A 16,686-nucleotide genomic window follows, 5' to 3' on the forward strand; every position below is an offset into this window, starting at 1 on the left:
AGGAAAAGGGGGGTCAGCTCCACCCCCTCATCTGAATAGATCATATTCAGGTGATGCCACAGGGACTCTGATGTTGCAGATTTCTGGACCTCCTCTCGGGTTATAACAAGGGTGCTGACTTTCTCTTGTCACCATCAACTGGCCTGTTGGCTCTTGGAACAGTTGAGTTAAAAAAAAAAAAGAGGCTGGCCCATCTGTTCTTTTCATGGAATGAAGCATACTCTTCCGATGCTTCAATACTGTAGCCCAAATATCTTGGATGATAAATGTCACTTTATATTTTCCCATTGATTTATGGTATTCCATTAGAGATGAACACATGAAGAAACAAATTGCATTCTGTGATGAGGGTGGCATAATGGTCAACACTGCTGCCTCACAACGGCGAGGACCCGGGTCCGATCGCGGCCCTGGGTCACTGTCCGTGTGGGGCTTGCACATTCTCCCCATGTCTGCTGGGACTCACCCCCACAACCCAAAGGTGTGCAGGGTAGGTGAATTGGCCACGCTAAATTGCCCCTAATTGGAAAAAATTTGAATTGGGTACTCTAAATTTATTTTTAAAAAGTTACATTCTGTGGAAAAAGAAAACTCACTGAGAGGAATTTTATATTAGAGTTTAGATCCTGGGAAACAAATAATAATCGGCATCCATGGGGTGGAATTCTCAGCTCCACCACAATGGGTTTTCCCGTAGCCATCAGGTAATCCGCGGTGATGGTAGGCTTTGCGGTGGGAAGGGCTGGAGAATTCAGCCCCATATCATTTACTTCTAGGTTTATAAATAATAGGCATTGAAAACTTCAACTTTAATAACGAGTGAGTATTGTTGGAATAAATAGAATGTGTGTTAAAATGATAAAGCACATGTTGGAACAGATAAAACATACAGTGCAATATTTTCAGCCAGCCACAGAGATTTAAGAGGAACAACATCTAAACATGGTGCTGATCTTAAATTCAAAAATTGAACATGTCTTTGGGGGGTGAGTAGATGTAAAATAGTTCAACGGTAGGGATGAACATTTAGTATCTAGATTTAAGATTTCTCCAAATTGAGATGTCCATAAAAAAGTAACAATACATGGGGTATGGGCTATTCATAAATTGGCAGGAAATCAAGTGGGTCGATAGATTATTCAGGCCCGATAAGTTAATACTCAGAAACCCATCAGTGTGCCACAGAAATTGGACACTGTAGTTGATAAACACTATGTTACCAGGGGATTATAGCACCTTTACTAGAAAGCCCATTGGATCTGAGGGAAATTAAATGCCACAAAGAGATAGCAATACTACACTGGCAGGCATTGCTATGAACCAATGAAAAATTGTGCAAAATAGGCTAGAAGTTTCACCTAGATTAGAAGGGAATTTGGGCAGGACCTAGGTTCGATTCCAGCCTGGGATGACTGTCTGTGTGGAGTTTGCACGCTCGTCTTAGAGCCCTTTGGATTTCGGCGGCAGCGGTGCGTAGGGGCCTTCTGGGAGGTGAGTAGTGACTTTAAAAACCCTTACCTTTACAGGAGCAGCCCTTTGGATTTCGGCGGCAGCGGTGTGCAGGGGCCTTCTGGGAGGTGAGTAGTGACTTTAAAAACCCTTACCTGGTCCCGTGTTTGTTCTTCTTTTCTGTTTTATTTTTTTTATATAAGGCGGGAACCGGAAGTTCGACCCGCGGACTTCTGGGAAGGCCCCCCCCCCCACCAACCAATAAATTCTGGTGGAGAGGTAACCCGAGACACTACACGTGTAGTGTCTCCCACCCGCCCTCCTCCTCTAACCTAATAATAAGACCCATTGGTGTGAGGTAAGTGCCATATTATATTATTATTATATTATTAGCATTGTGCAGGTCAAGGTTCGGAGGTGGAGGAGCAGTCTCTGTCCGCGAGGCTTCCAGCATCCCGGATGGCTTCATCTGCAGAAAGTGCACCCAACTGGAGCTCCTCACAGACCGCATGGTTCGGTTGGAGCAGCAATTGGATGCACTTAGGAGCATGCAGGTGGCGGAAAGCGTCATAGATCGCAGTTATGTAAATGTGGTCACACCCAAGGTGCAGGCAGAGAAATGGGTGACCACCAGAAAGGGCAGGCAGTCAGTGCAGGAATCCCTGTGGTTGTCCCCCTCTCGAACAGATATACCCCTTTGGATACTGTCGGGGGGGATAGCCTATCAGGGGAAAACAGCAGCAGCCAGAGCAGTGGCACCACGGATGGCTCTGATGTTCAGAAGGGAGGGTCAAAGCGCAGAAGAGTAATAGTAATAGGGGACTCTATAGTCAGGGGCACAGATAGGCGCTTCTGTGGACGTGAAAGAGACTCCAGGATGGTATGTCGCCTCCCTGGTGCCAGGGTCCAGGATGTCTCCGAACGGGTAGAGGGCATCCTGAAGGGGGAGGGCAAACAGGCAGAGGTCGTTGTACATATTGGTACTAACGACATAGGCAGGAAGGGGCATGAGGTCCTGCAGCAGGAGTTCAGGGAGCTAGGCAGAAAGTTAAAAGACAGGACCTCGAGGGTTGTAATCTCGGGATTACTCCCTGTGCCACGTGCCAGTGAGGCTAGAAATAGGAAGATAGAGCAGCTAAACACGTGGCTAAACAGCTGGTGTAGGAGGGAGGGTTTCCATTATCTGGACCACTGGGAGCTCTTCCGGGACAGGTGTGACCTGTATAAGAAGGACGGGTTGCATCTAAACCGGAGAGGCATAAATATCCTGGCCGCGAGGTTTGCGAGTGTCACACGGGAGGGTTTAAACTAGTATGGCAGGGGGGTGGGCACGGGAGCAATAGGTCAGAAGGTGAGAGCATTGAGGGAGAACTAGGGAATAGGGACAGTGTGGCTCTGAGGCAGAGCAGACAGGGAGAAGTTGCTGAACACAGCGGGTCTGGTGGCCTGAAGTGCATATGTTTTAATGCAAGGAGTATTACGGGTAAGGCAGATGAACTTAGAGCTTGGATTAGTACTTGGAACTATGATGTTGTTGCCATTACAGAGACCTGGTTGAGGGAAGGGCAGGATTGGCAGCTAAACGTTCCAGGATTTAGATGTTTCAGGCGGGATAGAGGGGGATGTAAAAGGGGAGGCGGAGTTGCGCTACTTGTTCGGGAGAATATCACAGCTGTACTGCGAGAGGACACCTCAGAGGGCAGTGAGGCTATATGGGTAGAGATCAGGAATAAGAAGGGTGCAGTCACAATGTTGGGGGTATACTACAGGCCTCCCAACAGCCAGCGGGAGATAGAGGAGCAGATAGGTAGACAGATTTTGGAAAAGAGTAAAAACAACAGGGTTGTGGTGATGGGAGACTTCAACTTCCCCAATATTGACTGGGACTCACTTAGTGCCAGGGGCTTAGACGGGGTGGAGTTTGTAAGGAGCATCCAGGAGGGCTTCTTAAAACAATATGTAGACAGTCCAACGAGGGAAGGGGCGGTACTGGACCTGGTATTGGGGAATGAGCCCGGCCAGGTGGTAGATGTTTCAGTAGGGGAGCATTTCGGTAACAGTGACCACAATTCAGTAAGTTTTAAAGTACTGGTGGACAAGGATAAGAGTGGTCCGAGGATGAATGTGCTAAATTGGGGGAAGGCTAATTATAACAATATTAGGCGGGAACTGAAGAACATAGATTGGGGGCGGATGTTTGAGGGCAAATCAACATCTGACATGTGGGAGGCTTTCAAGTGGCAGTTGAAAGGAATACAGGACTGGCATGTTCCTGTGAGGAAGAAGGATAAATACGGCAATTTTCGGGAACCTTGGATGACGAGTGAAATTGTAGGCCTCGTCAAAAAGAAAAAGGAGGGATTTGTCAGGGCTAAAAGGCTGGGAACAGACGAAGCCTGCGTGGAATATAAGGAAAGTAGGAAGGAACTTAAGCAAGGAGTCAGGAGGGCTAGAAGGGGTCACGAAAAGTCATTGGCAAATAGGGTTAAGGAAAATCCCAAGGCTTTTTACACGTACATAAAAAGCAAGAGGGTAGCCAGGGAAAGGGTTGGCCCACTGAAGGATAGGCAAGGGAATCTATGTGTGGAGCCAGAGGAAATGGGCGAGGTACTAAATGAATACTTTGCATCAGTATTCACCAAAGAGAAGGAATTGGTAGATGTTGAGTCTGGAGAAGGGGGTGTAGATAGCCTGGGTCACATTGTGATCCAAAAAGACGAGGTGTTGGGTGTCTTAAAAAATATTAAGGTAGATAAGTCCCCAGGGCCTGATGGGATCTACCCCAGAATACTGAAGGAGGCTGGAGAGGAAATTGCTGAGGCCTTGACAGAAATCTTTGGATCCTCGCTGTCTTCAGGGGATGTCCCGGAGGACTGGAGAATAGCCAATGTTGTTCCTCTGTTTAAGAAGGGTAGCAAGGATAATTCCGGGAACTACAGGCCGGTGAGCCTTACTTCAGTGGTAGGGAAATTACTGGAGAGAATTCTTCGAGACAGGATCTACTCCCATTTGGAAGCAAATGGACGTATTAGTGAGAGGTAGCACGGTTTTGTGAAGGGGAGGTCGTGTCTCACTAACTTGATAGAGTTTTTCGAGGAGGTCACTAAGATGATTGATGCAGGTAGGGCAGTGGATGTTGTCTATATGGACTTCAGTAAGGCCTTTGACAAGGTCCCTCATGGTAGACTAGTACAAAAGGTGAAGTCACACGGGATCAGGGGTGAGCTGGCAAGGTGGATACAGAACTGGCTAGGCCATAGAAGGCAGAGAGTAGCAATGGAGGGATGCTTTTCTAATTGGAGGGCTGTGACCAGTGGTGTTCCACAGGGATCAGTGCTGGGACCTTTGCTGTTTGTAGTATATATAAATGATTTGGAGGAAAATGTAACTGGTCTGATTAGTAAGTTTGCAGACGACACAAAGGTTGGTGGAATTGCGGATAGCGATGAGGACTGCCGGAGGATACAGCAGGATTTAGATTGTCTGGAGACTTGGGCGGAGAGATGGCAGATGGAGTTTAATCCGGACAAATGTGAGGTAATGCATTTTGGAAGGTCTAATGCAGGTAGGGAATATACAGTGAATGGTAGAACCCTCAAGAGTATTGAAAGTCAAAGAGATCTAGGAGTACAGGTCCACAGGTCATTGAAAGGGGCAACACAGGTGGAGAAGGTAGTCAAGAAGGCATACGGCATGCTTGCCTTCATTGGCCAGGGCATTGAGTATAAGAATTGGCAAGTCATGTTGCAGCTGTATAGAACCTTAGTTAGGCCACGCTTGGAGTATAGTGTTCAATTCTGGTCGCCACACTACCAGAAGGATGTGGAGGCTTTAGAGAGGGTGCAGAAGAGATTTACCAGAATGTTGCCTGGTATGGAGAGCATTAGCTATGAGGAGTGGTTGAATAAACTCGGTTTGTTCTCACTCGAACGAAGGAGGTTGAGGGGAGACCTGATAGAGGTATACAAAATTATGAGGGGCATAGACAGAGTGGATAGTCAGAGGCTTTTCCCCAGGGTAGAGGGGTCAATTACTAGGGGGCATAGGTTTAAGGTGAGAGGGGCAAGGTTTAGAGTAGATGTACGAGGCAGGTTTTTTACGCAGAGGGTAGTGGGTGCCTGGAACTCGCTACCGGAGGAGGTGGTGGAAGCAGGGACGATAGGGACATTTAAGGGGCATCTTGACAAATACATGAATAGGATGGGAATAGAAGGATACGGACCCAGGAAGTGTAGAAGATTGTAGTTTAGTCGGGCAGCATGGTCGGCACGGGCTTGGAGGGCCGAAGGGCCTGTTCCTGTGCTGTACATTTCTTTGTTCTTTGTTTGTTTGTTTGTCTGTGTGAGTTTCCTCCAGGTACTCCGATATTATCCCACAGACCAAAGGTTTGTAGGATAGATGGATTGGCCCGGCTAAATTGTCTCTTAAGTGTCCAGGATGTTACAAGTTAGATTACCTTGCCACAGGGATAGAGCAGGGGAGTGGACCTGGCTGGAATGCTCTTTCTGAGGGTCGGCATAGACTCAATGGGCCGAATGGACTCCTTCTGCACCGCAGGGTTTCTATAATTCTATGGGCCACTTATGTGTACGCAATTGTGTGCCTTGCTCGGCCATTTCAGAGGGGCAGTTAGGAGTCAACCAAATTGCTGTGGGTCTTGAGTGACATATAACGCAAACCGGGTGAGTATGGATGATTTCCTTCCCTGAAGGATATTAGTGAACCAGTGGGATTTTACAGTAACACAGAAATTAAATGTTTACCATGACTGATACCAGCTTTTTATTTCAGAGTTATTTAATTCATCGTATTTAAATTCCTCGGCTGCTGTGACAAGGTTTGAACTCATGTCTCTGAACCCATAACCACTATGCTACTGTAACCCAGGACATTACCACAGAAGCACTGGAAACAATTTGTTAGACTTTCTGCTGCCCAGCCTCACAAAGTTTACTCTCTGTATTTGTGGCAGTTTAATGAGATCAATAACTGAAATGTTCTCTTTTAGAAACACAGGAATAGGGGTTGGCCATTCAGTCCATCGTGTCTGTTCCACCATTCAAGGCGATCATGGTTGATCGGATACTTCAATGCCTTTTACACATAACCCTTTTACAATACCCATAACCCTTTTTGCTCTTTCACCACCGTGGATTGTGAACTTTGGATATCACACCCACAGTTATATCTGATGTATGGTGACTGCATATTTGTTGGCGAACAATTTGCAAAATATTTCTGATACATAGGTTGGAATTTAGTTTTGCCAGGAGGGATCCTACAGGTGGACCCAGACGTCAGCAGGATTCCTGAGCGGGTCAGAAGATCGCAATCATGCAGCAGTTGGTCACTTTGCGGAACTGATGCTTGGGTTCCGTCTCTTAACATTGTGCAGACGGGCCTGTTTGCTGCCTTTCTGATAATGATGCCCTGGTGCCTGCAGACACCTCGCATGGCACCGCTCCTCCACTGCTCATGTGTCAAAAAATATTTGGTATTTAATCATCATGGGTCAGATTTTAGCTCCTTCGCTGGGTGCTGCCCGGTTTTTAAAATGCTGATATAAACTCTTGAATCTAGCTGAACCATCAGCACCCCCCCCCCACCCCCCGCTAATCTATGACTCTCAGTTTGCAATTTTCCAAACTCCTTCTGTTCTCCTCTAGGAAATGGCTGACCTTCCACCTCGGAAAGCCACCTTGCTTCAACATCGCTGGTTTTCACTGGTCAGGAATCTGATGACCCATTAATCCCAAACTGTGTGTTTAATTGCATTCAACAGGGTGAAAATATCTCATAACTGCCTTCTTAATCTTAACTGGCTTCCGACAATTTTCATGCAGGTTTGCAGCCTCACTACCTTCCCACCAACCCTCAGTTCCTGCCATCAGGATTCTGACTCGTGTGATTACACAACCCCTCCCTCCACAAATCTGGCTTTGGTGGATTGCATTAAATTCCGTCCACAGATAGTACATCAGCTTAGAAATAGTGTGAATGGGGTGCAGGGCAACAGGTTTACGAAAGTTAAATGCAAAGAAATTAAGTGGAATTATCCCCCTTGTTTTCTTTCCGAATCCTACAAAACACAGATGCACATAAAATATTGAAGAACATTTAAAAGGTGGTATGCAAAATATGGAAAATGGACAAAGTAGTAAACTGATCCAAGTATAGCGAAACTTGAAGAGAAAGGCGTGCATGGTGCAGGAATTTCCAGCCTGCCGTGACGAGACCCACCGCATGGCATCTGGCGCGCCTGCCACAAATCCATTGACTTTCAGTGGAACTGAACGATCCCAGCGGCAAATGGAGCCAGGAAATCTCAGTTGAAGCCATTGTAATTCATATCAATTTAGTGGCCTGCCATTGGCCAGTGGCGGGATCTTCCAATCGCACTACCATCAATGGGTTTTTCCATCAATCATCCCCTCTCCATGGCAGGGCCACGTCGTCAGCAGGACCAGATTTTCCCGCAGGTAATTTGGGCCAGGGAAAGCAGAAACCGAGGAAATGTATCTTCTACTGGGATTTCTAATTCATAAATAATCCAATTTAAGTGGGTTTATACATTTTGTTCAAAGCATACCTTGCTGTATATCTTTCATCTCCAGATGTAGACTTGATATAAGAATTCCCACTGTCTGAGAGCGTTTGCCATCCAGTAGTTTGACAATCTGCAATCGAAATGGAAACTTAAATTAAAGTTTTTGACACTGAAGAACTTTAATACAAAATTGTTCTTGGGAGGAGTGCATGCTGGCAAAGCAGTATTTGTTGCCTATTCCCAATTGTGATTAAGATGTTAAAAATAAACCTCACTATGTGGAATTGTGGTTATAGGTGAGCTAGGTCAGGTCATGGTGACATTCTCCTTTCCTCAAATATGCTTCCTGGTGTTTTCCCAAAGTATTATCATGGGCGGGATTCTCTGGTCCCCCAGCCCTGTGTTTCTCAGTGCCACACCGTTCGCAGGTGGCAAGATTCTGTCTTTCTGCCGCTTCTCAATGGGATTTCCCGTTGAAGCCACCCCAAGCCACCGGGAAATCCACAGGCTGGTTTGCACTGCCGGCTGGAACAGAGAATCCCAATGGCCGGAGAATTCTGGCCCTTACTGAATTCCATTGTTTAGCAGAGGACAAATGAGAATCAAATTAATGTTTGACTGGTTAATGGTTGAACTGGTCACGTCAATGCATCAAAATGAAAATTTAGTGAGAGGATTTTGGAGATGGTTTAAATAGTTTAATCTCAGGCAGAGCAACTGTGAGGGCAAAATGAACAGCCTCATGTCCGTAGATTAAGGAAAGAGAATCATTATCCAGTGATAGTAGGTGGAAGTTTACATTTTTAAACATATCTGAACCATTGTAATTCTAGATATGTGGATCAGGCCTGTGATGGTTAAATGGTCAACACATATTAGATAAATATTGGCCACTTGTGTTAGGTACTGTCAGTGCCTAGCACCAATGGATGCATACTTCAACAAGTGTTCTACAATACTGAATCTTAAAGATTAGTCAACCCTGTACATTGTAATTACAGGTCAACTCAAATAGATACTCCAATTATTTTTCCAGCTACCATTTGTCCATCACAAAATCACACACGTACTCACACACGCACGCAAACAAAACACTCATATGTAGGTGCACATTTCATGTAATAAATATATTGATACTGAGCCAGAGATGTAAATATTAATATAGTTGAACCAAACCCTGATCAAAAGATGGGTAGTGCGTTTGGCTGGATTATACAGCCCCCACTGGGCATGTTTTCAGTGGGTGGGAGTATGTAAAAATGATGGGTGGCTAGTCCACTGCTTCCCACCTACCCTGAATAGTTTCTCGATAACACAGTCGCCAGGCAAGGTGCCCGCCAGCAATTTTTAAATAAACAATCAACAGATAATTGAACATATTAGCACGCCTATCAACCTGAATAATACGCTGCCTATGCTATAAAACAGATGGCATGGGCAGGTGGCTGAGATTTAGGCAGCCACTTTTTAAAATAATTCATGGAAAATGTGGAAATGAAGGGGTGCTGCATCTTTTTGGAGTGCCCTCCTCCAAAGGATCTGCCTCATCCCAAGTCTCTTTGAACCCAACATGCCCGAGTCCTTTAGTACAGGGTCCAATGATCATCTCCATGGGCTTCCTTGCTGTCCCAGCAGTGCCATCCATTCAGCACTGGCCTTCCTGGGTTTGACTGACTGGCAGTTTTCAAGTGCAGTCTTTCAATGCCGCCCCGGCGCTGGCATGCGATTCTCCGGAGAGTGGAGAATCACTGCCACTGGCGCCGGCGCGGTTGGTGCCCCCCAGGGATTCCCCGCCCGTGATGGGCCGAGCAGCCGTTCCAAAAAACCCGACTCCCGCCCGCGCCGTTCTAACCTGGTCTTACCTGGCAGGACCTCGGCTTGGAAGGATCCGGGGGCGGCCTGTGCGGGGAGAAGGGGGGGGGGGGCGGGGGGGTGTCCAGCCCCGGTGGGGGGGGCCTCTGCTGTGGCCTGGCCCATGATCGGGCCCACCGATCAGCGGGCTGGCCTCTCGGGCTGGGAGCATCCTTTGTTCCGCGCCAGCCCCTGTAGCCCTATGCTATGTTGCGTTGGGGCGGAGAAGAGAGACACGCACGTGCGCAGAAATCGTGCCGGTCCCACTGCGCATGCGCAGACTCGCGGCACCCATCTGACGCCGGGATCGGCAGCTGGAGCAGTGTGGGTCATTCTAGTGCCATGCTGGCCCCTTTAGGGGTCAGAATTGCTGATCCTGAGGCCATGTTGACGCTGTCCGGAAACACGACGGCGTTTACGTCGGCGTCAACACTTAGCCTCAGGATCAGAAAATCCCGCCACCTATCACCAATGGAGAGGCAAAAGATGGATTGGGGTTAGCTCAGAATGGATGAACGTGTCAAAGTCAGGCATGGAGTCCAGATTTAAGGTTGGAAGTTGCAGGACAGTAATGGGACTTAAACGTTTAGACTTCGGATTCCCAAGACATTAAATTTTATGTATGCCAGTGACTACAGGGTTGGGGAAAAAATAGGATTGGTGTTTCATCTTCAAAGTGGATAGTGGAAGTCTGGAAATTTGTCAGCTCGGCGTGCTGAGTTCGGGAGAAAGTGCCAAAATTGTCAAGGGGAGTCGGGCCTGCCATCCCGGAAAGAGTTCAGAGGCCGCCATAGGGTCTGCTGGGTACCAAAGCGGGCTTTCTGAAAGGTGCTTTGGGACTTTGTCCCAGTTATGAAAAAATTATTAAGGCCAACTGGCCCTGAGCCTCACATGGTCCCTCAAACACTTCCGTGCTCCATCCATGCCACTTCATGCCCTCTACTCATCTCCTATAGTCCTTCAATGCCCTGTGCCAATCTATGCTCCTCCACTCACATCCATGGCTCCTCATACCCTCCATGCCAAGCTATGGTACTTTTGTACATATCCACCCACAATATGCTCTATATAGAACCAATGAACCCTATAGTGATGATAGTATGTAGCAAAAAGTTTTTTAAAAAGGAATTAATTCATAAAAACATTTTTACTACAATCCAATAAAAGTTTCAATCATCCAGATCATTTAAATATAAGTAGCTGAAAGCACTGGAAACCTTTTTGTCCTGTGATAATAAACATCATGAAATTGACAAAACAAGATAAGTGAGTCAGAGCTGTCAAATAAAGAATATTTTCCCCTGGGGCTCAGGTGTCTCAACAAGCTAATGGATTTCTAGAGCTGAGCCAAACTTCATTATTTATACAATCCCAGCTTCTCCAACATTTTGAAATACAATCATTTTGTTGGCAGAGGTATTAACATAAAAAATAGGGCTTGTTGAAGCCATATTCGGTCAAATGCTGTCTTGATCTCAAAGGTAGTTACTCTCAAGTCACCTCTTCAGTTCATTCAATTAAACCTCATTCACCTGTACATAACTCCATTTATTTTATAAACGCAGTTTCGAGAAGCAGTTGGATGCTATAAAAAAACATTTAGTTTTCAGATTTAGAACATGGAACATAGAACAATACAGCGCAGTACAGGCCCTTCGGCCCACGATGTTGCACCGAAACAAAAGCCATCTAACCTACACTATACCATTATCATCCATATGTTTATCCAATAAACTTTTAAATGCCATAGAACATAGAACAATACAAACTTTGTACCAAAGAAAGCTTTATAAACCAGTAATTTTGGAATCAATTTCCAAATCAAGTTTGCTTGGCTTGTAAGTATTTCAGATTATTTGAGGATTAAACTTTGAATGATGAAACATTGCATGCATGAGTATTGTCTTACTGTATTAATTCAGCTCAAATAAGTATGGCTGGCTAGCTAATAATAGCACTGTGGATGGAACAATGGATCAATGGATCGTAAGTATGTGAGTCATCAGAAGTAGAAACATGCAAAGTTGATCCCCTATTACTGCCCAGCAGGTAGTATGAGAAACTAACCCAACTACTGACTTGTGTTATTCATTATAAATAAGCCATCATGATAAACAAATCAAATCCAGAGGCGCTCATTGAAGAATCTCCTCTCAAGGATTAAGGAACTATATTGGACATAATTGTTAGGAAGGTCCATTTGAATGAACCACGATCCTCTTTGATAAGGGACAGAAGAAATTAGAGCAGAATAGGCAGAACAGAATCATATTCCAAGCAAGATGTAAATAACCTGTCAGGTGCTAATAAAACAAATAACACAGTCAGTTCTCATGATAGTTTCTTTTTGAATGCTTAAGTTTGATGATGACACAACTGTAGTGGGTTGGATCTAAAACAATGATGAGTCAGAGTATAGGAGGGAGATAAAGAACCTAACTGTATGGTGCAACAACACTCTCCCTCAGTGTCAGCAAAACTAAGGAGATGGTCATTGACTTCGAAGTATTGTACACAAACCTCTCCCCATCAATGGTGCCAAGGTAGAGATGATTGACAGCTTCTAATTCCTAGGTGTGCACATCACCAACAATCTGTCCTGGGTCACCCACATCGACGCTACGACCAAGAAAGCATAACTTCCTCAAGAAATTTGGCATGTCTACATTGACTCTTACCAGTTTTTACTGATGCACCATAGAAAGTATCCTATCTGGCTTCATCACAGCTGGTATGGCAATGCTCAGCCCAAGACCGTGAGAAACTACAGAGAGTCGTGAACACAGCCCAGTCCATCACGCAAACCCACCTCCCAAACACTGACTCTGTCTACACCTCCTGCTGTCTTGGAAAAGCGGGCAGCATAATCAAAGACCCTTTCCATCCAGGTTATTCTCTCTTCCAACTCTTTCCATTGGGCAGGAGATACAGAAGTCTGGGAACACGCACTAACAGATTCAAAACAGCCTCTTCCTCGCTGTTACCATACTTCTGAATGACCCTCTTATGGACTGAACTGATCCCTCCACGCATCTTCTCTGTTGTGTAGCATTACACTCCGTATGCTTCACCCGATGTCAATGTCTATGTATTTACATTGAGTATTTGTCATATGTCCTATGTTTTTCATCTATAGAACGAACTGCCTGGACTGTATGCAGAACAATACCTTTCACTGTACCTTGGTACACATGACAATAAATTTAATCTAAATCTAAAATCTCAAGTAACAGTGTTTTTTATTTGGAACTCTTCCCACCAAAGCCTTACAGCTTTATTCCTCCTAGCTCTGCAAAATACATATGAATTATCATCACTTTTTCACTCCAAAATACACAATGGTTCATTTTGTCTCTAACTGATCCCACCAATCTTGGCTACCTTTTCAATTTATGTGTTTATAAAAATCTTTCGCCTTAACGATCAATTTCAAATTTTTATCATTTCAAATTTTTCATAGCAAAGCAGAAATTACCCAACAGGATCACCAGTACATCTGGGCGGAGACCTTTATTCGACCGTCAAATCTGCTGTGTCTAGCGTTTCCTGCGTTTAATGTGAAATTATTTAATTTCATTGAAGGAACTAATCTCTGTACAACTCTGACCTCGTCTAGAATAAAATTCGACACTTCTAAAAAAAATCAATTCTGAACAAATCCATAGTTTTGAAAACAAGCCATGGTAAACTCAATTGAAATAACACTTACAAAAATAAAAATCCTATTTCAAAGTTACTGGACATTAGAAATGATAAGCAACACTGAAAAGGAAACTGGGAACTAGAACTTCTGGCATTGCAGATTTCAAAGAAAGCACATCTAAACCCAAATTTTATCTGGTACCTTTATTAGTAAGTTTTGCTTAAAATTGTTTCAAATTTAGAACAGCCATCTCTGAAAGATGCATATATGCCTGCTGAACTTCCGTACGTGACAATGGAATACATTTTCTCAAAAATAATTGCAACTTCTGACTATATGTAATTTGTACACCTTCCAATGACCTCCAAATTGATCTCAATCTGGGGCAAACGCTTTGGTTGCAATGATCCCTATTAGATATGCCTTGTTTGAGGCCAAGATATAACACAGGTACAATTTATGTAAAAAAGCTGCAACCATTGTAACACAAGTTAAGATAGTTTGCTTCCACTGAAGGATTGAAGTGGTATTGATAATAACACGGGAAAAATTGGGCTGGATGTTTTTCACTACAGTCTGATAGACAATCACATTGAAAGAATCAATAAACACAGAGGTAACTTTCAACTGGAAGAGGCTATTTGTAAACTGCTCCATTTGGAGTAATTTTAAGTATTCCAACAAATATTTTAAACATCTGTTGTTTTTGCCAATCCAAAGCATATTACGGGTAAAACTGAAGCTAATTTTACACATTGTTATGTGGGTGTGTAACTGTTATCAGCTTTAAAACATAGCTATCAGTGCACCCTGGTAATATTAAGTACATTAAGGTATAATAGCAGTTTTCTTTTAAACAAACTGAACAGCTAAAACGTAAACATTGCAGAGCAAAACTACTTATCTTTGCTAATTTACTGAATTGGGCATTTTCCTCTATTATAATTCTGCTCTGCATATGGAGCAATTTTTATTTTCTTTGCTTTGAGGCCATAAATCTGGAAACATAAAACTTAAGAATAAATGTAAAATACTATACTGCTCATGTGGTTTTTCATTCCATCTCACTTCTCGTACTGAACATAGTTCTGTGAAAAGCATTAAACTCTGGTTCATAATACTTTTTCAAAGTATGCATAATAAGTACAGGGTCTTATCCATGATCCAAATAAAAAATGCGGTGACATGTACAGCTTCCCTATTTTGCATGACTAAACTCACCTTTTAGAATTACCCCTCGAAAGAGCACCATTTATATTAGACCTCAAATAAAAACATGTGTTATTAATTACTTTAAATTGTTGAAAAGAAAAAGACAACAGTAAAGTTATTACCTTTAATGTCTTTGAAATAATAATTAAATGTGACTGGTAACTTTTAATTTCTGCTGCATACATTGAATTGCTACTTGATAATTCAGGGTTTGCATTAGTGTGTTAATAAATGAAGCAGTTGTATATTTAGTTTTAACCTTGGAATCTCTATTTACAAGCCTTGTAACCAGCCAGAAAAATAATTTCCATAACTCAAATACAATCCATTTCCTAGAGATTCCCACAGGGATTCAAAAGACTTCCAATGCTTAAATGCTGCTAGCTATTCCAAAATTTATGTGGATACATACTTTCACTACATGCTATAATTACTTTACCCTAATACTATATGCCCTTTTTGCATACTTCCTTTCAGCAAGTACTTAAAGGATTTTGTAAGTTGAATTTAGGTTATTAAATGTAATTAAATGTGTTCTAGAATAATACAAAAATGTTGAACCACATAAAAATGCACCCATTATTTGTGGCAATATTAGTTAGCAATGTTCAATGTATGGAATTCCTCTGCTCCTGAATGTAACAAAGGCATTCATCCATTTAAACAGGCTAATGGCCATGCTCATCAGTTAATTTTGCAGAGTAAGTTATATGTATATATCATCACAGCATAGTTATTGCTATTATAATTAAATAGGGTGTGCCGTGAATAATAATTCTATTTTTTAGAACCAGTAAGAAAAGATAAATATGTGCCAGAAACCTAAAGTCAGTCTTTAATGATAACCATCTGCCCACTATCATTGAATACAAGCTATTCAGATTGCTCAATGTAAAGAATAGTCCATCCAAGAGAAACTCAAATTAAATACCACACATTTTAAAAGCGCTTTGAAATTAGCTCTGAAAAACAATTAAACTTGTGTAAATGTTTTATTCATCCATGGGACGTGAGCGTCATTGGGTGGGCCAGCATTTGTTAACATTCTTTAACAGAGTGGCTTGCTAGGCCATGTTAAAGAGGATTTAAGAGTCAACCACGAGGACTTCCAGTGACATCATGTGAAGGCAAGACGCATGTAAAGTGGTTCCCGGCAAGGTCTTTTTATTTGATCCTTCTTATCCGTTTTTCCGGGGAGTATAGTGACCAAACCCAGTGAGGTGAATGGGTGATTGGTTTTCCTGATGATGAAATATCGAAATCGTCGACAAAAAAGCCCAATATTAAGAAGGTTCAGGGAGGTTGCCCATCGAAGGAAGGTGAGGGAGGAAAGATGGCTGCCGCACCCATTACTCTAGACACGTTGGCTGTGGTAATGGTGCAGGAACTGGAAAAGTTTGGCAAACAAATGGACAGGCAGAATAGGTCGTGTCAGTTAAACCTCAGGTTGGTGGGGCTGCCGGACGAAGTGGAGGGTCCGAGGCTGACACAGTATTTCTCCGAAATGTTTTCCTGGCTGGTGGGAGGGGCTGAAGTGTTCGCCCCTCCGGAGCTGCAATGAGCGCATTGGGCGCTCAGGCAAAAACCAAGGCCAAATGAGCCATCGTGGGTGGTGATCATAGAATTATAGAATTTACAGTTCAAAAGGAGGCCATTCGACCCATCGAGTCTGCACCGGCCCTTACAAAGAGCACCCGACCCAAGCCCACATCTCCACCCTATTCCCGTAACCCAGTAACCCCATCCAACCTTTTTGGATACCAAGAGCAATTTAGCATGGCCAATCCACCTAACCTGCATATCTTTAGACTGTGGGAGGAAACAGGAGCACCCGGAGGAAACCCACACAGACATGGGGAGAACATGCAGACTCCGCACAGACAGTGACCCAAGCCGGGAATCGAACCTGGAACCCTGGAGCTGTGAAACAACTGTGTTAACCACTATGCTACCGTGCTGCCCACACAGTAATCCGCTTACATAG

General features: G+C 43.8%; 1 protein-coding gene across 1 annotated transcript in view; it reads right to left on the reverse strand.

The window, feature by feature from the left end:
* Positions 1 to 16,686, reverse strand: part of fmn1 (formin 1) — a 639,512-nt gene that overhangs the window by 274,326 nt on the left and 348,500 nt on the right. The window contains 1 exon segment of the mRNA XM_072484913.1: positions 8,039 to 8,126. Within this exon segment, the coding sequence (XP_072341014.1) occupies positions 8,039 to 8,126 (88 nt within the window).

This window comes from Scyliorhinus torazame, chromosome 2, assembly GCF_047496885.1.
Source record: "Scyliorhinus torazame isolate Kashiwa2021f chromosome 2, sScyTor2.1, whole genome shotgun sequence".
Classification (NCBI taxonomy): domain Eukaryota; kingdom Metazoa; phylum Chordata; class Chondrichthyes; order Carcharhiniformes; family Scyliorhinidae; genus Scyliorhinus; species Scyliorhinus torazame.